The 25,026-nt window shown below is 41.4% G+C and overlaps 1 protein-coding gene across 1 annotated transcript in view; it reads right to left on the bottom strand.

The window, feature by feature from the left end:
* The window catches only part of Dnah6 (dynein axonemal heavy chain 6), a 202,163-nt gene that overhangs the window by 157,979 nt on the left and 19,158 nt on the right, over positions 1-25,026 (bottom strand). Inside the window, exons 5-14 of the mRNA XM_021164519.2 lie at positions 22,372-22,639; positions 19,690-19,824; positions 19,483-19,603; positions 19,103-19,229; positions 18,261-18,429; positions 17,142-17,258; positions 15,073-15,273; positions 8,265-8,385; positions 6,386-6,537; positions 5,063-5,215 (exon numbers count right to left, since the gene is read on the bottom strand). Coding sequence (XP_021020178.1) covers positions 5,063-5,215; positions 6,386-6,537; positions 8,265-8,385; positions 15,073-15,273; positions 17,142-17,258; positions 18,261-18,429; positions 19,103-19,229; positions 19,483-19,603; positions 19,690-19,824; positions 22,372-22,639 — 1,564 coding nt within the window. The remainder of the gene's footprint in view (positions 1-5,062; positions 5,216-6,385; positions 6,538-8,264; positions 8,386-15,072; positions 15,274-17,141; positions 17,259-18,260; positions 18,430-19,102; positions 19,230-19,482; positions 19,604-19,689; positions 19,825-22,371; positions 22,640-25,026) is intronic.

The raw sequence follows: 25,026 nt of genomic DNA, 5'->3' as shown, positions 1-25,026 counted from the left end.
GTTTGTGGAGCACAGTTGTTAGCCTGTAGCTTGCAGGGCAATGGCCTCGGGAAGCACATTCACCTAGGCTGGTGTGCCTGCCCCTCCTAGAGTTTCTGACATAAAAGACCTAAGCAAGGTGTTCAAGGATGTGGCTTTCCAACAAACACCCAGGCTCTGCTCGGCTGGTGGTCTGGCCACTATGGGAAGCTGTTTTCCAGAGAGGAGCAGAGCTCAGGGATGATGGGAAGGCCCATTTGATCCTTTTCCCTGTGCTCCTCTTGTCTCCTCCCCTCATCCCTTTTATCTCCCCCTAGCTTGCAGACAATCTCAAACTTAGAATGCACTTTTCACTTTCTTTTAGTAACAATTTATTATTTGGTGTGTGTGTGTGTGTGTGTGTGTGTGTGTGTGTGTGTGTACCTGAGGAGGCCAGAAGACCCTCTGGGGCTAGAGTTACAGGCAGTTGTGAACTGCTTGATATAATAGGAATTCAGGTCCTCTGGAAGAGCACTGATCCCTCTTGACTTCTGAGCCATCTCTCCAGCTTCATTTTCTAAGTTACTCACATGAGTTTGGGCAGCTTTCCGCAAAGTAACTAGCACCTGAAGCTAGTTATAAGTAGACATAATTAATTCTCTCTGCATAAAAAACAATCAGTTATATCTCTTTTGAGGGCTGGCTTGACTTACATCTGCCCTGGGATGGGGGTACAAGTTGGGGTGGGGGCAGCTCCTGATGGCCGTGTTTGCTACTTACTACTTGATGAAGCAGCAGCTTCTGGAGACAGAAAAGTGAAATGACCCCCCTGCCCCCCCCAAGAGAAGCAGAGCAGACAGATGGAGAGGGAAGTCTATAACTGTCCTGTCCTGTCCATGTGCAGATTCTGGGCCTAGTTACCCTCGTGACGGAAGGGGGGAGTTTCCATGGAATGGCCCTGAATCCTTAAAGGAGGACTCCATTTTGCCCTAGAGTAGGTCATGTAAAGTTTGGCTCTTTGTGCAAACACAATAATACACACATAAGGATACATTTTTGACAACTTTAGTCATCAGGGATGCAGCAAGTCTGACTAAAAAACACAATTATTTGCCTCTTCAGTAAGGGGTTGTTCCCGAAATAAACAAGGCTGCTCTTTTGTAGGTGCGTGAAGGAGGCTTGACTGTTAGCTCTGTCAATAACACATAACCAACCTTTTACACCGTGACACTTCTTCAAATTCTGATATTTTAGAAAGTGATTTATATCTACTTCAAAGCCAAACCGAGAGTAATGAATTTAGAGAAAATTAATTATTGGAGCCAACTGTTATATTGCTGTCACAGGGACAAGCCTGAGGAGGAATCAAGTATCCAGGGGGAGAGAAAGCAAGAGAGGCACACAAAGGAATAGGGGGTGTCTCTACCTAAGCTGGTTTGAGTTGCTTTTTTCCACTTTCAACAGAAAATCCTGAGCTGGTAGGTAGACGGAGGCACAAAGGATTTCAATGTCTATGAAGACCTACGCCCATGCTACCACTTACTGCAAAGCAGACCTACACTGTGCTTGAGAAGGTTGGCTTTGTGGTGAAAGACACTCAGATTCGGATGCCAGCTTTAAACACGCAAGTTCTGTGACCTTGGCTAACAGCCCGTTTTAGTTTGTTTCCTCAGCTATAGTATCTGTGAGAACTGAAATGTAAGGCATGTAAAAATCTGATGTGATGCCTGCGGAGTGGTTAGAACTTGGTTAAGTTTAGAAGCTGTTAGAAATCCAGGGCATCCATCGTTCTCCTTGCCCCTTGCCTGAAAGCGTTTATGATATTTAGGCCACTGTTTCCTGACTCTTATTTTTTTTCTTTTCTTTTCTTTTCTTTTCTTTTCTTTTCTTTTCTTTTCTTTTCTTTTCTTTTCTCTTCTCTTCTCTTCTCTTCTCTTCTCTTCTCTTCTCTTCTCTTCTCTTCTCTTCTTTCTCTTCTCTTCTCTTCTCTTCTCTTCTCTTCTCTTCTCTTCTCTTCTCTTCTCTTCTCTTCCCTTCCCTTCCCTTCCCTTCTCTTCTTTTCTTTTTTTAATTTAAGTTTTATTGCATTATGATGAAAAAAGATACATAATTTCAATTTATCTGAATTAGTTAACATTTAAAAACATGTTTTGAGTAAATAGATTTACATCACATTCTTCTTTCCCTCTTATACTCCAACTCCTCCCCGAGAGCCCCCTTCAAAGCCTGCAATACCTTTCAATTTTTATCATATTCTTTAAAATTCATAAAATATTGTAACAATAAAAATGAATATTATAAAAGTTGTTTGATATAAAACAACAATCAATTTAACAGTCTTATGCAGGTATTTGTATACAGCGATACTTAAAATACATATGTTTTTCTCAATATAAATTTTAAATAACTCAAAATATATTAACTGAATGATATTTTAAAATAATATTATCACTATTGGCTTGTTTTATTTTGTTTGTTTTATTGAGACCGGGTTTCTCTGTGTAGCCCTGGCTGTCCTGGAACTCACTCTGTAGACCAGGCTGGCCTTGAATTCAGAAATTCGCCTTCCTCTCCTCCCAAGTGCTGGGATTAAAGGTGTGCGCCACCACGCCTGGCTTCACTCTTAGCTTTTTAATGAACATAAATAGATAAAGTCTTTCGTTTGTTTGTTTTGTTTTTAGTAGAGCTTAAAATCTTGGCTTTTACTGTGGTACAAACACAAAATAAGAACAGTTTCTGGACATTGGAGTTCATTGTAATAAGGCTGTACTTGAATGTCCCTCACATCACCAAAGGATTTTACCTCCACAGTAGATAAGCTAAGAGTTGGCAGTTCTGCTGCGCCAAGGAATGAATTGTAGGCATGATTTTTGGGTACAGATTTCTTGCTACGATCAAAGCTATTTGACTTGAGTGATTGTTGTCATTCTCAGCCCGCAGGAAACAGGGTCCATTCATCATTCATTTAAGAAACGGTGTGTGTATTAAGATGGTCTATCCATGAAGTCATTCATCAACTGTTTCAATGAAGAATGGTTCTGCTTGGAGGGTGGCACAGACGTTAGGTGAGGGTAAGATTCTGGTGCATTGGCTGTGAGGATTTTGAAAAGCATTCATCTCAGAACAAGAGTAACTTATAAAGTCTTCTTTTTCAAAATTGATACAATAATTATAAATATCAAGCAAAGCCTTTAGTCTCACTCTTTTCTGTTCTCTTACAAGCCACCTTCCAAATTAATTGCCTACATTTCTTTTGGTTGTGTAAATAATTTTGAAATACATAAGCAGTTCTGAAAACCATAGTATAGTGTAAAAACTTCCAATAAATAATCCTACTAATAGAGAGGCTGAGATAGGAGAAGCATGATTTCAAGACCATTATGTGGCACACAGCAAAACTCTGTCATATACAAACAAGCAGAAAGTGTATATGGATTGTACAATATTGAACTATTTCTCCCATTACCAAATTAAAAAGACCACGGGATGACAGCCAACAAATTTCTAGTTCCTCATATTTTTGAATTTCAATTAGGATATGTTGGTAATATTAATTTTCATATTAAGAGATATTAAGGATATTGTTATTTCCTGTTAATTTTATTGTTAGAGGTGAATTATGTTTGTGTGGGTTTGTTGAAAGATTACTTTCTTGCTTCTTCTAGGGTATAGTTTCACTCCTTTGCATTGGTGTTTTCCATCTATTATCCTATGTAGGGCTGGATTTGTGGAAAGATATTGTAGAAATTTAGTTTTGTCATGGAATATCTTGTTTTCTCTGTCTATGGTGATTGAGAGTTTTGCTGGGTATAGTAACCTGGGCTGACATTTGTGTTCTCTTAGGGTCTGTATGACATCTGTCCAGGATCCTCTAGCTTTCATAGTCTCTGGTGAGATGTCTGGTGTAATTATGATAGCTCTGCCTGTATATGTTACTTGACCTTTTTCCCTTACTGCTTTTAAAATTCTTTCTTTGTTTAGTGCATTTGGTGTTTTGATTATTATATGACAGGAAGGATTTCTTTTCTGGTCCAGTCTATTTAGAGTTCGCTAGGCTTCTTGTATGTTCATGGGCATCTCTTTCTTTAGGTATGGGAAGTTTTCTTCTATAATTTTGTTGAAGATATTTACTGACCCTTTAAGTTGGGAATCTTCACTCTCTTCTATACATATTATCGTTAGGTTTGGTCTCCTCATTGTGTCCTGGATTTCCTGGATGTTTTGGGTTAGGAGCTTTTTGCTTTTTGCATTTTCTTTGACTGTTGTGTCAATGTTTTCTTTTCTATGGTATCTTCTGCACTTGAGATTCTCTCTTCTATCTCTTGTACTTTGTTGGTGATGCTTGCATCTATGACTCCTGATCTCTTTCCTAGGTTTTCTAACTCCAAGGTTGTCTCCCTTTGTGATTTCTTTATTGTTTCTATTTCCATTTTTAGATCCTGGATGGTTTTGTTTCTTTCCTTTGCCTGTTTGGTTGTGTTTTCCTGTAACTCTTTAAGGGATTTTTGTGTTTCCCCTTTAAAGGCTTCTAGCTGTTTACCTGTGTTTTCCTGTATTTCTTCAAGGAAGTTATTTATGTCCTTCTTAATGTCCTCTATCATCATCATGAGAAGTGATTTTAGATCTGAATCTTGCTTTTCCAGTGTGTTGGGGTATCCAGGACTGGCTTTGGTGAGAGAATTGGGTTTTGATGATGCTAAGTAACCTTGGTTCCTGTTGCTTATGTTTGCTTGCCTCCTGCCATCTGGTTATCTCTAGAGCTACCTGCCTGGCTATGTCTGACTGGAGCCTGTCCTTCCTGTGATCCTGGCTGTGTCAAAACTCCTCCAAGTCAAGCTGTCTCTGTGATCCTGTGACTCTGGGATTCTGCAATTCTGAGATCCTGAGTGTGTCTGAGCTCCTGGGAGTCAAGCTGCCTTTGGGATCTTGAGATCCTGGTGTGACCAAGCTCCTGGGATCCTGGGATCCTGTGATCTTGGGTGCATTGTAGCAACTGGGAGTGGAGCTGCCTCTGGATATTGTGGGGCTAGCTTCGGAGTTCGTGCCCGAGGTCTGCTCTTATTTTTTCTTGAGATACTGAATTCTCAGAGAACAACCAACTTACCCGCTCCTGAATTTCATCAAGGAAAACTAAGCTGTTGACATATTCTATGGTAGTAGTTGGCATAAACTCGAGTTTATATTCTGCATCTTGTGCCTCTGAGATGATAGCATCCACCTTTTTCTTGCTCAAACAGGGAAGCATGGAATTTAGCACCTAAGAAATAAAGACAAAGATAAAAATAATAAGCAATTGGGTATTTCTGCTTTATAATAGTAGCTTAAGTTGACAGGTGTTGACTCAGGAGGTATGGGAATCAGAGCAGTGTGTGAAGACAATCTCTCACTAAGTAACTACTTACCAAACACAACAAATGCAAGGCTAGATTCTGACAGTCACTCAAAGCACACAGCTTATGGGACAGTGCTCAGTTCTCTGACACCTTTCAGGATTGTCTTCTGGTCCTCTGTCTTACACAGTGGACCCTAGGCTGACCCCTCAACTTTAGGCCCAGGTCTACTCTTTTTCTATTGGGAAGCAACCATGTGGTTAGAAAGAAACAGATCTCCTCTCCAGGAAGAAAGATAAAGTTTGACTCATCCCAGGGTGAATATGAGCAAGGTTTCTTTTGAACAAAGTGACTGGATTAGGGTGGGCTTTTGACTGTGCTAATATTTTATTTATTTATTTATTTATTTATTTATTTATTTATTTATTTTAAGGCTGAGGCAGATGTGTGCTTAAAACCTTAATCTCTTCTTTCTCATTTTATAGAGCTAAAGAAATATCTAGCCTGGGGAAACTTTCAACCACCATTTCATAAACACGAAGCAGTGGTCACTGTAGCAGGGTGGCACATCGAGAGCTTAGAAAGGATAAAAGAAACCAAGTACCTAGACACGTCCCAGGGACACTGGGTGGTCACTCAATGTCTGGACATTCATGAATGTAGAAGTTTTCCAATCACCTAAGTTTGAGTTTTGTTTTCTTTGACTTGGTAGTTGGTTGTGAAAAAAAAGTTGACATTAATTTGTATTTGTCCTAATTATATCTTTTTACAAAAGAGGATGTGTACTGGTGTTCTGCCTGCATGTGTATATGTGCACCATGTGTGTGGCTGGTGCCCTTAGGGATCAGAAGAAAGCATTCAGTCCTCTGCGGATGCTACAGTCAAAGAGACATATATGGTATCTACTCTTATTATCATTTTAACTATGGTGTTTGCAAATATTCCATACATTAAAAAGGAAAATATTGATCTTTGTGCATTGTAAATGTTGAAAATCACCATAAGAATATTGGTGATCCTTTATTTGCGTATGTGTGTGTGCACACACATGTACACACAGACACACATAAGTGACTCTTTTGCTAGCTCACACTTACTTCCAAGCATCGCAGCGGTGATGGGATCAGCTTCTCCTTCAGCTGCTTGGTGTCGATAAGCAGCAGGCCTACGTTTCGGGTGGGTCTCAGGGCTACTGAGTCCTTGTGCTGCTTATGGTATTTTTCCAGCTGGGAACTGAAGAATTGGACATCTGCAGAAAAGACGGTGCAGAAGTGATAGTATCTTTCACATTAGATTTTTAAAGCAACAGCCTACAGTAGATTAAAAACCACCCCAGCCTGAAGGTCATTAAGCAACCACAACAGATGTGAAGCAGGCAAGGGGATGGGTGAATGAGAGCCCCTCTTCTCTGCTGGTGGGAATGTAAACTAACCCAGCCAAAGGGTAGCCAACGCAGAGTCATATACATCTACCGTATATAACTTATGCTACATTATATATACCATCCTTAATTGTTGAGATTATAAATAGAGCTCTATCTCTCCTGGGTGTGAAGCTAAAGGACTCAGGGCAACATATCACAGAGACACTGCACATCAACGTTAGTGTGGCTCTGTTCCATTCACAACAGCTAAGTTACAGAAACAATCTCGATGCTTGTCAGTGGAAATGGGTAAAGAAAATGTCATTAATATACACAATGGGTTGTTTTTTTTTTTCAGCTGTAAAGAATGAAGTTATGTCATTCGCAAGAAAACAAATCAAGCCAGCCTCTGAAAGGCTAATACCATGTGCCATATGCGGTTTGTAGATTTTGTATAGATACATATATATGTGTATGTGACATGAAAATAGAAATGAAATTGTCCAGAGAGAATTGACTAATTGTTTTGTTTTCTAAAGTGGGGCCACAGTTGGCATCTTTAGCAATCTAGCATTGGTTGAAAAAAAAAAAGAGTCTTGTTCACAGTATTGAAAGCTAAGGAGTGTAAGAAGCAGGCCCACTGCCTGTCATCTCCCTCTGTGTGGGGGCAAAGGGGTGTGGCTGCATGCTCGAGGCCTTGCTTTTCCCTAGTCTGCAAGCAGTTCCATCATAAAGTGTTCACAGGCCCTACTTCATCCTTTGCCCCTCCCCACCAGAGCCTCATTGGAGGTCCTGGGCCGTCAGTAAATATTGTTATAGCTGAGGGAGCAGGGAAGAGAAGGAGAATAAAAAGGAGGAGGAAGAAGAGGAGGAGGAGAAAGAGGAAGAGACACAATGCCTGTTCTTTCACAAGATCCCAGATAAATCATAAAAGAAGAAGCCATAGGCTGCCCGTGTAGCTCAGTGCATACACCAGGCCCTTCATTTAACCCCTGTGAGTTGGATGATATAAATTATTAAGATGGTTTTTTGGAATAGATCTACTTTGTGTTCAAAAACCATATTTTATAAAACAAAAAATCAGATTTTTGCTCTGGAAAAGACATCCTGTGAAAGCCGTCTGACTCCTGTCACACCCAAGAATAAGGATTCTAATGGAATGGTTTGTCCCTGGGCCTGAATTCAACAAGAAAAGTTGTTGATCATCCTCACCAGGTCTCAGGGTGGTATAGGAAGAAAAAAATGTATCTTGAATTTCTGAGACAGAGGGCTTCTGTAAGCCTTGCCTGGCAGGAATGGTAGAATCCCACATCCTTTTCAACTCTTCATAAGGCACATAGGTCTTAGAGCCCTGGTACTCGTGGCAACCTCAACAGAAGGGCCACACATAACTGAGGAACCGCCCCACACTTTACCAGATACAGGGATGCGGACACAGAGGAAAGGACATGAGGGATTCCATGGGAAATACCAGACGTGCACAAAGTCCTGCCTTTGCCTGGTCAACTGTTTCAGGTCAACACTCGGTGTCACTGAACACCACCAAACAGAAACCCAGAAGATGACAGATCTTGTTATCTCGGTCAAATGTGCTTTAGTGAGGGCAGACTCACCAGGCTCCTCCTGCTTCAGGGCCTCTAGATCCAGACTCTCGTTTTCCTTGAAGAATAACTGAAACTTTTCAAATGTCGCTGCGTACAAGCGTGCAGAGTCGAACGCTGCATGAATTGTTTCCTAAGTGGTGACAGATAAACAAGACTGATTTTTTCCCCTAATATTTCTAGTTACGTGTGTGTGTGAATGTGTGTATGAATGTGTGTGTGACTGTGTGTGAGAATGTGTGTGAAAATGTGTGTGAGTATGTGCACATGAGTGCAGGTGCCCATGGTGGACAGAGGCGTCTGATCCCCCAGAGCAGGACTTCGAGATGTGAGCTGCCTGGTGTGTGTGTTGGAAATGAAGCTTGCACCCTCTGCAGGATCAGTGTGTGCGGTTAACTTTGGAGCCATCTTTCTAGCTCCCAAGGGAATTTTTTCCTGAGTAGAATTTAATCTAACACACACACACACACACACACACACACATACACACACACACACACACACAGAACACATCACACCATAGAAAGAGCACACCACACCACACAGCACGCATATGTAGATCTCAGTTCTCTATTTTTCTACCAGCCAATAAAAACCATGAGTTCATGACTCTAATCTCAATGCAAAACCATTCAGTTCAGAGCGTGGTCTTTCCTTCCCCACTTGTTAATTCTTTGAAGATATATAATCTCTTCATTCCTGTGCTGGTTAGGGTTTTGGGTTTGTTTTGTTGTCACTTTGCTATGAGCTAGAGTGATCTTGGAAGAGGGAACCTTAACTGAGGGATTCCCCACATTAGATAGTCTGTATGCAAGTCTACAGGGCATTTTCTTGATTAATGATTGGTGTGGGAGGGCCCAGGCCCGTGGGGGCGGAGCCATCCCTGGTTTGTTTAACAAAGCATGCGGAGCAAGCCCTGAGGAGGGAGCTAGAAAGCAGCCTTCTTCACTGTCCCTATGTTAGTTCCTGCCTCTCCCTGCCCTGACTTAACTCACTGACTGACCACAACTCAGCTGTAAGCTGAAGTAACCCTTTTCTCCCCAGGTTGCTTTTCGTCTCGATATTTCATTACAGCAATAGCAATCTAACGAGTACAACTGCTCACAATATGGTTTTACTTATTTGTTCAACTGTGGAACACACAGAAAGTGGTGTGGGATTGCAGATACACTGATTCCACGGACAAAAGCAAGCTCAGAAGTTAGCATACGGTTATGTGGCCAAAGTCCTAACTACTATGTTCAAGTTTATGTGGGGCCCTGAGTTTCAAACCTTTCATTAATAATGATGAGGAGGAGGAGGGCGATGGTGGTGGTGGTGATGATAAACTTGCTTTCATCCTCATCTTCCCATTCTTCAGTGTGGTTATGTTGCTCAACTAACTTGGATTTATTTGTTTTTGTTTGTACTTTATTCCCCCTCCACTCTTGTTTAGCACTATATTAACCCTACTCTCAGAAGGGTTACTCTCCGTGTTGTTTGCACTGCATACCCACCACACTGACCCTTCCTGAACCATTTCCACACTCTCCAACACAGAGCTGCTGGTTTCCTTGGCTTCTGGTTTACAGGCCTCTCTGCCCTGCCCCCTTTTCTGACCCAAAAAGGACAGATGACAGAAAACTCTCTCTTGGCTTGCTCACTTCACAGTGCGTCTTGGATGTCACTCCATACAGTTAACCGCTGTCTTCCTGCCCGCGGATGGGTATTTTGATAGTTTCTGATGTTTCTGCAATCAGAAGCAAGATGCTAAGAGTAACCTCACGTGTATGTTCTTTTCTATCTCTGACCCTGGGTTTTCAGGTGTGTCTAGAGGTGGCATTGTTAAACCAAAAAGCAAATGCACGTTGAGTTATTTTTCCCTCATACAATGCAGGTTCTTTATTCTCTGCATGGCTGCAGTGGTGCAGGGCGTCGTTAGCCCACAGAAGGTTTTGGCACACTTTTTAATTTCACAAACATGTTAGTTGAAAGATGCCAACTCAGTTTTCTTTGACTTTGCACTTAGCTGATGGGTGATCATCTCTGTTTGGTTAATCGTTTTTGGGTAGGATTTCTGCCTAATGCTTTGGCCATCTTTTCCCCCACCTGTAGTCCTGTCACCCAGAGCAAAGTTTCTTCATGCCTTAAGAAGCCAGGCTGGATGATATAAATAATTCTCCCAGTTTGCAAATGTACTTTTACTAATGATTCAAATTCACCTTAGCCAACATCTACACAGTAATCTCAGAGCTTCTAAAGACTTTTACTTATTTGCTTGTTTCTTTATTTTAATGATCATTTCTTTTTATTCTAATGGTGTTGGCTAGGCCTCTGTTCTTATTTCTTTTCTATTTGGTCTTCCTTATGATGATAATAGTATGTTAAAGTATTTTATTTATGTTGTTCTTATTATGTTCCATTTGTGATTTAGCCTGCTTCTTTGTCTTATGTAAGCGTCTCCTGACATATTTGATCCACATACATTTATATTTCATCACAAACTGTGGGTTTTAAAGTACTTCACTATCTTTGATGCATTAGTGCTTATTGACTTAACACTCCTCTGTCTGGCATGGAAGTTAACACAGTAGATTGGAAACTGACATCTTCAGCAAGGTCTGCCTGCAAAGAAGACCGTTGTTCAATATCAGAAAACCTGGGTTTCAGAAATGGCTCCATCATCATTTATCTAGAAAGTAAGGCTCATGTCCGAATAATTCAGGAAAACATGTGATTTATGCTGAACATCTGCTTTCCCTCTGGGGAGTCTGGCAGTTTGGTTCATGCTAGGCATAGCATGCCTTTGTGGTGAGACTCAGTAGGAACCTGGATGTTGGGATGCTACCAGGTGCCCCTTCCTACACAGTTTCTGTGGGCCTTGCCACTAGTTGTGGAAGGGATCAAGTGTCTCTACTGGGAGAGGGCTCTGGGGGCTCATTCTTGATTCCCTTAGCTCCTGCTGTTGCCTTTTGCTGATCACAAGCTACATCCTTTCACTGTATTAAGCCACGACTCTAAGTACAGCTGCGTGTGGAGTCTGTAAGGTGTCCTCAAAAATCACCAATGGGTGCTGCTCATGGGGATCCTCCGCTCACAGGGTCACAAGTTCTTCCTTCCAGCCTTTCTTTCAAGATTTATTTTATTATATATACAGCATTCAGTCTGCATGTATGGCTGCAGGCCAGAAGAGACCACCAGATCTCATTATAGATGGTTATGAGCCATCATGTGGTTGCTGGGAATTGAACTCAGGACCTCTGGAAGAGGAGCCAGTGCTCTTACTCTGAGCCGTCTCTCCATCCCAAGTTCTGCTTTCTTACAGCTTGTCTCTGTCTCTATACCTCAGAGCAACCTTTCTGAGTCACTGCATTCCCTCTGGTCCTGTATTTGTTTGTCTGGCTTTGTGGGCCAAGTTGAAAACCTTTGTTTAAACTGGGTCAGCTGACACAAGCCTGTAACCCTAGCTGCTTGGGAGGCTGAAGCAAGAGGACCACAAGTTCAAGGCCTGTCTGGGCTACAGGAGGAGCCAACCATGGTAACTCAGTAAGACCCCATCCCAAAATAAAGAGTAGAGGGCTGGGGAGCAGCTCCGCCCAGGATAGAGCCCTCGCCCAGCACACATGAGGCCCCAATCCTTCCCCTGCCCCTCCCCAGGTGGATGGAACTCATTCTTACTTCACTGTATTGCTGATATAGCCATCTCAATCTGCTTGCATTTCTAAACGAGTTTTCTGATTATTTCTATGTTTAATTGCCTGTCAAGTAGTCTCATAATTTGATTTTCTTTACTAATTACTTCACCCTTGCCTATGGCCTCTGCATTGTCCCACATTCTCCTTCCATCTCATCGTCTCGTCTCTCTTTGTTATATAAGCCGATTATTTCCATCTCAGAGAAATGTACCTCAATTGTGTTACTCTCTTCCTAATTTCTGTCTTTGTTTTAGGCTTATATACATTCACGAGCAAATTGATATGAAACACAAACCACCAGTTTCATTAGCTATGAAGCCACTCCTTAGGCAATAGGAATCCGTTCTGTAGCAGAGTCCTCATCAGCTAACAAATCCCCAGGTACTTGCACATTTTCCTTTCTTTTCTTTTAAAATTATTTATTTTAATCATATTCTTCCCCTCTGTAAGTTCTCCCCAACTTTAAGTTCTTTCTCAAAAAACAGATAAAAACATAATACAACAAAAGCACCCAAACCAAGAAAACAAAATAAAACAACACCCAAACAGAAAATAACAACAACCAAAACCAAAATCAAAAACCCAAAACAAAAATGCCACCAAATTGTAACCAAAAGTGGCACACAAAACACTGTGGATTCCATTATGTGTTGGCCAACTAACCACTCCTGAACACAAGGTCTGCCCTGGAGTAGTTGATATACCCAGTGTCACTTCATTGGAGAAAACTATTAAATCTGATTTTCTATATCCTTAATCCTTAAGGGACTGGGTTGGTTAGATAAAGATTGTTTCTTCTCATGAGTTTATTGAAAAATTATACTTTATTATTATTACCATGGTTCATGTATATTTTTAAATCTTACTTCTTTCTTTTCTTGTCTTTCTATCTATCTTTGTGTGTGTGTTGGGGGGGGGCATGTGTGTGTGGCCATGTGTGTGTATAGAGGCCATAGGTCAATGTCCAGTGTCTTTTCCGGTAGCTCTTTTTCTTATTTTTTGAGACAGGATCTCTCATAAAACCCAGGGTTCATCAACTGGTTAGACTGTCTGGCCAGCAAGCTCTAGGGCTTTGCCTGTCTACCCCCAACCCCCATCCCTCAGCTAAAGTTTCAGGTGCATACCATCATGGATGCTGTGGGGATGCAAACTCGATTCTCGTGTTTGTGAGCAGGTGATTATCTGACTGCACCATCTCCCCAAGCTTGTATGAAGTCTGAGGGCTGGAAGCACTCACTCAATTTGCTAGGTTTAACTTTCATAAGGCTGGATGTGTAATAGGTGACAAATAGGCAAACTTTATGTTTGGACATCATAATGGCTCCTGGATGCCAAGGAGAGAAGGCAGTCGAGGGTGGAGGCCACAGCCCTGCTTCCACTTCAGGAGTCCTATTACCCGAGACTGGGGAGAACAAACCCCACCTAGCGTGGGCTGGCCTTTCCTTTCCCATGCCAAGGCCTTGTTCTATAAATGTGCTTTGGTTTAAAACTGGGATATCTGGGGGCTGGAGAGATGGATGGTTCAGCAGTTAAGAGAACTGGTTGTGCCTGTGGAGGACTCTGGTTTGGTTCTCAGCATCGTGTGATGCTTACAGCTGACTGTAAATCCAATTCCACAAGGTTCCACACTTATTCTGACCTTCACAGGCACTGCACACATATGGCAATATGTCCAGGTAAAAACTCATACACATAAAATAAGTCAATGCAAGATGGGTTGTGTAGTATAAACCTTTAAACTCAGCACTCCAGAGGCAGAGGCGGGAGTATATTTGGGACGTTCAGACCAGCCTGGCCTAGATAGCAAGCTCTAGACAGCCAGGCCTACACAGAGAGACCCTGTCTCAAAAACAAAACAAAATAACAAAAGCAAGTAAGTAAGTAAGTAAGTAAGTAAATAAATCTAAAATGATTTTAAAACTGAGACATTTAGGTTGCTGAATTTTGTGTGGAGTCATATTTTCAGCTTCTCAAAGTACACTTTAGGTAGCATCTGTGTTGGGGAGATGCTGACAGACGGAAGAGCACTGGCTGACACACTTGATGACCTGAGATCAGTCTCCAGGACCAGTCCTACAACTTGTCCTCTGACCTGCTTGCTCATGCTGTTTCACATGTACATCCCTCCACACACACACCCACTTCCCCCTGCATCCACCTGTATCCACCGGCATCCACCTGCATCCACCTGCATTCACCTGCATCCCCCCACATCCCCCTGCATCCACCTGCATTCACCTGCATCCCCCCACATCCCCCTGCATTCACCTGCATCCCCCCACATCCCCCTGCATTCACCTGCATCCCCCCACATCCCCCTGCATTCACCTGCATCCCCCCACATCCCCCTGCATTCACCTGCATCCCCCCACATCCCCCTGCATTCACCTGCATCCCCCCACATCCACCTACATCTCCTACATCCCCTCATAACCACCTGTATCTCCCCATCCACCTGCATCCACCACAAAATAAATACATATCTAATCAGCATCAGCATTTAAGGGCCATGGGCAGAAGCTGTTACATTTCATCTCTAATAGGCCTCAAATAATTACACCGTGCTTAAAAAAAACACAAAGCACTTAAGAAAAGATGGCTTCGATCAGAATGATGGCTGGCAAGGCCTTGTTCTGCTCTGTTTGTACCCAACATGGTGTCCCAAGAAACACAAGACAAGTTTACTAACGGCAGGCCACTGTTCTGCCAGACACGGTAAGGGCTTTTTTTTTTTTTCCCCTCAAGGTTATCTTTGGTTTTACAGCATATTTTCAATGTTTTTCTTCTTGGACTTTTATTTATTTATTTTGTACGATGGCAGGTGCCTCCATGCACGGATGGAGGTCAGAGCACAGCTTGCTTGCAGGCGTCAGTTGTCTCTTCTTCCCTTGTGAGGATTCTGGGATTAAACTCAGGTCCTCAGGGTTTGCAGCCAGTTCCTACCTGCTGAGCCAACTGACTGGCCCCCAAAGGACAATTTTTAAAGTTTCCACAGATTTTTTTTCAAGATTTTTACTATTTAGAGATTAGGTACCTGACAGTTTCCACAAATAGAACATTCAAAGATAATATCGGAAGAATGTGCATGCCTCGATTTCTTATGGGTTGAAAATATAATAAACAGTTTCTAGGAAAAGTGAATCTACCTTTATTTGCATGATGATGCTGAGAAAGTTCCTGTCATCCTCAAACACGGCTGACAGGTTGGGCCCGGGCCCGCAGGTCTTCTCCTCAACCTTCTTGTTAATGAACGGGCTGGTGAAAGCATCAAAGTACGAGTCAGGCACCAGATTAGGAACTGACAACACCGTGTTTTCAAAGTGATTAATTGCCCCAGAAATGCCATCCTGTCAGAGAGAAAGCAAATAGAAGATAAGTACAACATTTCTGAATTCCCCGATAATTAAGAATGACTTATTCTGGGGCTGAAGAGATGCCTCAGAGGTCCAGAGAGCTGGAGATGAGGCTGCAGCACCCATGCTGGGCAGCTCACAACTGCCTGCAGCTCCAGATGCAGCAGATGTTGCACCTTTGCCCGCTCTCCTCATTCTCCTGTATGTACAGTGTGTGCACATACATGTGGACCTGTGTACAGGCATGCTCGTACACCCAGGTGCACATGCACAAGTGCCTACACACACACACACACACACACACACACACACACACATGCTAAACAAATGCAGGAATGACACCAACCACAGCAGGTGTGTTGATCTTGCAATTCTGAGAACACGCCAAATCAGAAGACACAGTTCTGTTTTCAGAGCAAATATTTTTCTAATTGAAGAAGAGGCAGATTGTTGGGGTGGCAACACATGTCTTTAATCCCAGCACTAACGAGGCAGAGGTAGGCAGATCTTTGTGAGTTCTCGGCCAGCCTGGTCTACAGCGCTAGTTCCAGGACAGTCAGGGCTATGTGAAGAAATCTTGTCTCAGGGAAGAAAAACAAGGCGACACATTGTGATGATTGGAAATGTGAATAAAACCCTAGAGGGCATTAGAGAGGGCAAGCCAAAGGAAACATCAGGGGATTTTAAATGATGCTTACAAGCTTATTGGTATTTGGAAAACAGTTTCTATTCTAGAAGTATAAGCTGAGATTAAAATTAGACATAGACGCAAAGATTTATGTGCAAAGACATTCACTGTGGAATTACTCATAATAGCTAACATAATTAGAGAAAACAAAAATATTAAAAAATGGTGGCTTGGACAAAAATATTATGGGGTGTGTGTGTGTGTATGTGTGTGAAAGGTTATACTCTTTCCAAAAGATGTTTCCAAAGTAACTAATGATATGAAGGAATATAATATAATGTTAAAGAGTAAGAAAGAAAGAGAGAGAGAAAGAAAGAGAGAGAGATAGGGGCTGGAGAGATGGCTCAGTGGTTAAGAGCAATGTACTGGCTGCTCTTCCAGAGGACCCAAGTTCAATTCCCAGCACTGACGTGGCAGCTCACAACTGTCTGTTACTCCAGGTCCAAGGGATCTGACACCCTCACAGACACACATACAAGCAAAACACCAGTGCACATAAAATTAAAAGCAAATCATAGAAGAAAAAGAAGTTTGAAGAAAAAAAAAGAAAGATGAACAGAGAACACAATAGAACCTCAAAATTTAAAATTCACCCAAGTGCATAATCATGCTCATGGCACAGTAGGGATGCAGGCATACAGTATACATTAGGGATGCAGGCAAACAGCACACATTAGGGATGCAGGCATACAGCACACATTAGGGATGCAGGCACACAGCACACATTAGGGATGCAGGCATATAGCACACATTAGGGATGCAGGCATACAGCACACATTAGGGATGCAGGCATACAGCACACACCAAACAAAATGGGGAGGAAGCATGGCTATTGTTCTATATTGGTAAATTTGTAGAATATTGTTAAAGGGACACATAACCAAAAGACAGAATTTTCTAAGATGAAACATGATTTTGAAAAAACTTCAGAAGTGGTGGTTAGAACAGTATGGTGTCTTTGATGCCCCTCAGGGGGCTGCTTTGGTCAGTGTAAGGTTTGTACCACATTGAAGCATCCTCAAGACGAGTGACTTGCCAAGCTTCTGATCCCCCCTGCCCCCAGGCAAGGGAACAGTGCTAACTGCAGTCTTGTCAATCAGGTGAACCCAAAAAAACTTCCTTCCTTATTTTAAAGGCTGCTTATCTTCAGGTAGTAAGATAATGAAATACACACCAGAAAGTCTTCCAAAGAAGGCTCGAAGAGTAGAGACTGCACTGTCAGAATCAGTTCTGTGAGGAACATGGGGACAAGAGACTCATCTTCTTCTTGCTTTTCCATCAGTGGGGCCCCCTGGAAGGACCACATGTGCATTGTTACAAGGACCCTTAAGCATCTAGCAGGATGCTATAAAGGAAAGCCTACAAAGATGAGTGGACTTGAGTGCACACAATGAGCTGGGTTTAGATCCTTGGCATATGGGAGTCTTTCTGGGAATAATGCCACAGGAAGAACAAAACTAAAAACATTGGAAGATGATACAGCAATGTAAAAGCATTGTCTTTGTAAAACTGGAAATCTGAGCAAACTTGGAAAGCAGTCTTAAATAGAAATGGGGTTTATATACTTGGTAGAAGCCACACATTCAACCCGCCAATCCTGAGACAGATATGCCCATGTTCATTTCTGTTGCTGTCATAAAATACACTGGCAGAGAGCAACACAGGGGAGGTTCACAACTCCAAGCTAAGGTCTGTCTGTCACTGGGTGGGTGGGCGGGGGGGTGGCGGTAGGAATGCAAGCCATTGTCAGTCTATATCACACCCACAGTCAAGGACAGAAGCTAAACGCTTTCTTGCTTTCTTTTTTATTCCCTCTGTGGCTCAGCCAGGAAATGATGGTTTCCACATTCAGGGCAGATCTTTCTCAGGTGGTGCATGCCTTTAATCCCAGCACTCGGGAGGCAGATGTAGGCGGATTTCTGAGTTCAAGGCCAGCCTGGTCTACAGAGTGAGTTCCAGGGCAGCCAGGGCTACACAGAGAGACCCTGTCTCGAAAAACCAAAAAAAAAAAAAAAAAAAAAAAAAAAAGAAAGAAAGAAAAAAATCCAGATAATTCTCTATGGACGTGCCCAAAGGTTGGCTTTACTTATATAATTCTTCATTAAAACTCCTTTCCTGAATGATTTTAGGTTGTGTCAAGATGGCCAGTAATGCTAACTAATATAATGTTTGAACAGAAACTTCTCTGTTTTGCCAAAATATGGAAAATACCAGCAAAAAAAAAAAAAAAATCTGACATAGAGATGCCCCTCGCTCGATAAACACCCAGAGATTTGATTCCATGCAAGCGTACCTTTTTCTCAGTGACTTCCGGCTTCTCTTCAGTAATCCACTTCTGGATGACGTCTGCTGAGGGAGTTCGCTTCAGTTTATCTGAGAGGAAATTCAGAAGAGAGCTGGCAGTGTTTACTGTTAAGACGTGCAGGGTGTTCTGAATTAGGTAATCATTCAGACGGATGAAGCTGGAGAAAAAGACACACTCTTAGCTTTTTGCGATTACTACATAGTCTTCACAGCAACTCTAACACAGTGATTTCAAAAGTAAAACATGGTGTCCTCTGGAAATTTGGTTGAATTATATTAACACATGAGACGGTTTAGAATTGTTCTTAGACCTCCTTCTCCTGAAAGCATAAATATATTCAATTATAGGACAGTGATGTAACTAGTGATTTGAACTTTCCCATGGACTATCTGATGAACAAGATGGATATTAAGAATAATGCACCCAGATCCTCTAGTCAAAGGACCACAGGAGTGCTTCAAAAAGCTTTAAAGAAAACTTAATGCATACAATGCATGTGACTTAGATCTGTAGGTAAAGTATGAAATCTTTTCATGTATGAGCTAAATTGCATGCATTTGGGAGACTCACCCCTGTAACCTGGCAGTCATGATGTATCTCAATGTTCTCTGATAGCAGTTAGTAGCCCAAAGGCAACAATTTGTGTTCTTATGGGAGTGTGGGCATTTCAAGCTCTATCTATATTTTACATGGGTTCTAGAAATCAAACTCGGGTCGTCATGCTTCTGGGGTACCCACTGAGCCACCTCCCCAGCGCAGGACTGACGTTTTCCATGTCTTAAGAAGGATAAATTTCCTACTTTATCCTGAAAGAAAGAAGATGCTCTCACCACGTGAGCCTCATGCAATGATGCCTTTTGCTGGCCTGTTCTGTGTAGGTCATTTTTTCAGATTCTCCATAAGTGGGTAAATCAAACGGACCATCGACAAGACTTGCAATGTTGGCCTTAAAGTAATCTAAGGACAATATAAGGCACACATCTTTTGTAAGACACTTATTTTTCAATATCCATTCAAAGAAAAACAAAACAGGAAAGCCACACAATCCTTTGATTTGTGACAACTCAGAGCCCCAGAAAACAAACATATAGAATCTATGCATAGAAGCAGGACTTGGGAGCAAATGAGAAAAGTTATTTAGCTGTAAAGAAAACGAGGAGACAGAAGAGAGTGTTTTAGAAGGCCACTCCCCGTTCTCAGCTCTCCATACCCTCGTGGGTTTCAACTTCACAGTCATCGGGAATAAATCCCGCAGCACGTAAGGCAAAGCGGCACGACTTCCGGACCACGTCTTTTGCCGCGCATCGGAAAACTTCCAGGCGCTCGGTCACCTAAACATTCATGGGTGTGTATATTAGTCACAGCAGAGTCTCCTGCGAAGGAAGGAGTCTGAAACTTGACAAACAGCATCCATTACCTCCTGCAGTCGCACTATTTGTGCAGCCTTGAACTCCTGCAGGGTGTAGGTGTGGAATTTTTCAATGTAACAGAGTCCCATAAAACTCAGCATGTAGCACATCTCATTGATTTTAAGAAGAGCGGGTCGTAGATACTGAATGAAAAGAAGAATTAATCATTACTTAATTTTTAAAGTCCTACGGTGTAAGAATATGTGTAAAACAAAAACTTGTTATGAAGGAGTTAAAGGTGCATGTGTGTATGTGTGCATGTGTGTGTGTCTGTGTGTGTGTTAACTTGGCTAATGTGTACAAAATTACACATCAAGTGGGAACCCTTCAGAAACTTGTTTTGTAGAAGAATTGCTCGGGGTATCATATTCAGTTTGCCCTTTCTCCTTGAGAAGCATGTGTGTCTTTAGTTACTAAAGGAATAAGATCAACGACAAGTAGCAGAAAGCTGTGCATCTTCCATTAGCTTTGGTTTATGGCTACTAAAAGACTACAGTGTCCAGTCACAATGATCATATAAGAGGCTATGACATAGAACAAAACTAAACTTTACTGTACATTTATTGTGGTTAACAAGATGTGTTGGAAAAGGATAAACAGAGTCACCAGTGACCCAGAACTTCTATCCCAATAATGTGCCCAGGAAGAAAAAACTTATACATGAGTATTTATAATATGTTTAAAAACATATTGAGAGAATGCTTAGGAAAAATATACACAGATATTTATTTGTAATTGCACTTATTTATAAAAGCGTTATTTGTAATTTCCAAAAAGCAGGAGTAATTCAAATATCTATCAAGAAAGAAATCAAATAGGTATGACCACACAAATAAATATAGTTAGCCAGTGAACGTAAATGGTATTTTGCAACATAGATGCATTTTTAAGAGAAAGAGAATATGCTAAGTGAAAAATGTATGTCATATTGTGTGATTCCTTCAGTGCACAGAATAGGCAAAGCTATAGAGACAGGGAGTAGATGTTGGGAGAGGAACAGGGGAGCTGTGGAGAAATGGAGAATGGCTATTCCTGGCCAATGGAGCTTCTTTTTAGGGTGGTGGATTTGTGCCAAAAATGACTGTGGCAATGGTTAGTCCACACTGTGAGCATATTAAACATTACTAAGTTATGTACTGTGGGTGGGTGAATATGTAGCAAGCATGTAGATTATGTATCAAAGAAGTTGTTGAGGAAAATCTAGGCACAGGTGTTTACAAGGTTGGCTATTTTCATAAAAGAATTATAAAATAAAAAAAATCAGGGCCAGCAAATGGCTCCGTGAGTAAAGACATTTATGACGAAGCAGGTCCTTAGCTCAATCCTAGGGACACCCCAGGTAGACTGATGGAGAGACTAGCTCCCATAAGTTGTCCTTATGGGACACACACACACACACACACACACACAAAATAAAATGCAATTAAAAATTTAAAATAAGGCTTGGAGAGATTGCTCACTGGTTAAGAGCACTAGCTGTTCTTCCAGAGAACCCAGGATCTAGTCCCAGCCATCCATATGGCAGCTCACCACTCTATGTAATTCCATCCCCAGGGATTCAACACTCTCTGGCTTCCACAGGCTCTTTACACATACAATATACAGACAAATTTTCAAGCAACACACAAAATAAAAGTTAATTTTTTAATTTAAAAAACAATTCTTAAATTAAAAAAATAATTTCGCACATCTTTTTTTAGTCTAGTCTAGAAGAATCAACAGTCAACGTCACTCAGTTGTATGGATAGTGCTTGTGGTGTGTTGATTAGCATTTGATAGGTATTGGAGACATAATAGACAGTGAGTAGATTCCTAGGAAAATATTAGCTTAGAAAGATGAGAACTTCCTAGCATGCTGGGGAGAAGTTTACGAGGAGATACTATCGTGCCCAGAATACCACTGGCAAAGTGACAATCCTCGTTGCATAAGAGAAGATAAGAGGACCGGGAGAGGTCATTTGAAAGACAAATTCAGGAAGATTTTTGCATAATGACAAAAATGTTATCTATTCAGTGTTCAAACCATGGTGAAGAGGTTCAAGCCCATAATAAAGTTAGAAAGGCAGAGTCTGAGGTTAGGAAGGAACAGGCTATCCTTGCACAGTTTAGCATGCTCAGTGGGATGGATGACCCCAGATGATCTGTCCTACACAATTACTTTGCATGATCAATTTTAATTTGTATCCATCTGTATTAATCTTAGCTCTCTCAATCTCCTCTGTTGTACAACTGACATGCTTATAAAAAGCTATCAGATTATTCTCAAAGAGGCAAACAGTGGCCACTGACCCTAGAAGGCGACTAGTGTCAAAACAAAACAAACAAACAAACAACAACAACAACAACAGAGAGACTGCTGAGGTGGTACAACACCTGAACATAATTCTTCATAGATGGGGCAGGGGCTCACGAGGCCATCCCCTGCCGGAGGAATCACCAATTTAAGATTTCTAGGCTGCCTCTAATTGAAGGAGACCTGTGTCACTCTTCTTAGACATCTGCCTTTGCCTCCGTAGTTAAGAGCTTGCAACCCCAGGGATTACTGGACTGCTAGATGTTGTGACAGCCAAAGGCTATGAGTACCGTGCCAAGATAAAATGCTGTGTCAGGTGCTTCGATACCAACGCCTGCCACCGCATCGTATGCTCCTTCCCTGTAAGGCTTTTAAAACACGATTAAGAAATACATACAGGATTAACAATGAACAGGTTTTTTCGAAGCGCTTTTCGACAGCCAGTGATTTTCTTGGAGCGCACGTTCTTCCGCCACACGCTGAAAGCCTTCCACTTCCGGAAGAGAGCGAAGATGGGGATCTTCGTGAGCTCTCTGTGGTACAGGTACTCCTGTTCCCATCGCTCAATCTCGATGTACTCGATGTCGTCGTTGTAAACGTGGGTAACCGCGTCTTTGCTAATTGTGTAGTAGTCGTTTTTATTGATGTTCTCATAACTTACGACCCTGTGGGTGAATACCAATCGGGACAAATGGATGAAGCACTCAGGACAAGAGGAAGCCATAGGAGGGCTTTCTGTTGTAAAGAAAGAATCGCATTAAAGGTGAATACCATTTAAAATTTTACCAAATTCTAACAAACTTTCAAATCAAAGGAAAATGTTCAGAGAGAAAGGCAAGGTTTAAACAGCAGATGAGACTTTAGAGATATTTCACAGTGTCAGTGATGTGTTCAATCACTACAGCTGAGAGATCTTTCAACAAATATACAAGTCCACTATAGACATTTTTATTACATTTATTTGATACATATTGCAGGTGTGTGGATTTAGAGGACAATTTGTGAAAGTCAATTTTTCTCCTTCCACTATGTGAGTTCTAGGGGTTCAACTCAGACCCCCAGGCTCATATTTACCCACTGAGCCATCTTGCTATCTTCATTTTAGACATTGTTTTTCTTGAGACAGGGTCTTACTATGTAGTCCTGGCTGTCCTGGAGCTCACTATATAAATCAGGCTGGCCTTGAACTCACAGAGATCCGCCTGCCTTTGCCTCCTGAGTGCTGGGATTAAAGGTATGTGCCACTATGCCTAGCTCAACTACAGACATTTTAACTTAATAGTCTTTTATGCGAGATGCTTGGAATTATGTCTGTGTTAAATGTTAACTCTTTAGAGTAACAGTTCTCAACCTGTGGACCGTGACCACTTGTGGGTCAAATGATCCTTTCAACAAGTGTTGCTATCAGATATCCTGAATATCAGATATTTACATTATGATTCATAACAGTAGCAAAGTTACATTTATGAAGTAGCACCAAAAATAATTTTATGGCTGGGGTCATCACAACATGAGGGATTGTATTAAAGTGTTGCAGCATTAGGAAGGTTGAGAACCTTCTAAACCACTGCTTTAGAGGTTACTTTCAATATCAACAGTAAAAAAGACCCTTAAACTATCCAGTATTGATGGGGTTATGAGAAGGGTTAAAGAAAATATGAATTATAAAGAGTAGAATTAAGATCCAAGTTAAGCTCAAATATATGCCTAGTTCATCAGATTATTTTCAAAAACTTTTTAGTTAAAGACATCCCTTCGCATCTGCCCTCAAGGGCATTCTTCAGCTTCACATTACAGAAGAAAACTAGATCAGGATAAATTAAAAGGGAAAAATAAGGATGGATTTTTTTTAAATGTTCTCTAATTTAAAATTTATTATAAGAATTTTAAGCACAAAGTTATTTCCTGAAATTTTAACTATAGCAACAAAATATGTGTCACTTCAATGAAATAACACAAATGTGAAATTGAAATATGATATAACACCTTTTCAAATTTGTGTTCAGGAATTTAGGAGAGTAACATTTATAAAGAGTCTGTGACAGTCTTAGGATCACAAGAAAATAACAACAACAACAAAAACAACAACAACACAAAAGCCAAAGCCCAAATCTTTCCTGTTTTAAATACATGCAAAAAGTGTGTGAGACAGAGGCCAGAGTGGGGGCTCAGTGGCTAAAACTGATGGCTCTTATTTGAGTATTCTAGCATATATTTGGATTCTCTACATAATATTAAACTTCAACTTGCCTCGTCTTAGCCATTATTCTATTGCTATGAAAAGATACCATGACCAAGGCAACTCATATATGTGTGTGTGGTGTGTGTGTGTGTGTGTGTGTGTATATATATATATATATATATATATATATATATATATATAATTTAATTGGGGTCTTGTATATAGCTTCAGAGGCTATTTCATTATCATCATGGTGGAGACCGTGGTGGCAGACAGGCATGGCGCTAGAGCAGTAGTTAAGAGTACATCCACTCAAGAGGAGGAGGGAGAAGGAGGGAAAGAGGAGAGAGAGAGAGAGAGAGAGAGAGAGAGAGAGAGAGAGAGAGAGAGAGAGGAGAGGCAAGAGAGGGGAGAGGAGAGAGAGGGAAATGAATATGAATATGAGCCTGCATAGACTTTTTTAATCCTCAAATCCCCACCCCCCAGTGACACACTTTCTCCAACAAGGCTAAACCTTCCAATCCTTCTAATCATTTCAAATAGTGTCACTTCCTGGTGACTAAGCTTTCAAATATATGAGCCTATGGGGGCTATTCTTATTCAGATCCCTGCACCTCTGCAACTTAGTCAACTTCAGGTGTCTCATTTACATCAGACATCAAAACCAAGTAAGAACAAGCAGGTGGTCATGGTCTTAAACATGTCTGGAAAACTTGCCATGTGTGCTTCCTACTGACAAGGATGACAGTTGGGGTCCATGACATTGATCCATTTGCTAATGCTACTTAGAGAATTTTATTTATAATTTTCCTTCTTTATGAAATATTGTCAGGCCTTCAGTCTGTTTATTTTCCATATCTCAACTCTCCA

This window comes from Mus caroli, unplaced genomic scaffold (assembly GCF_978045245.1).
Source record: "Mus caroli unplaced genomic scaffold, Mus_caroli_1 scaffold_7, whole genome shotgun sequence".
In the NCBI taxonomy this organism is placed as follows: Eukaryota; Metazoa; Chordata; class Mammalia; order Rodentia; family Muridae; genus Mus; species Mus caroli.
This window is presented reverse-complemented; position numbering and strand designations above follow the sequence as displayed.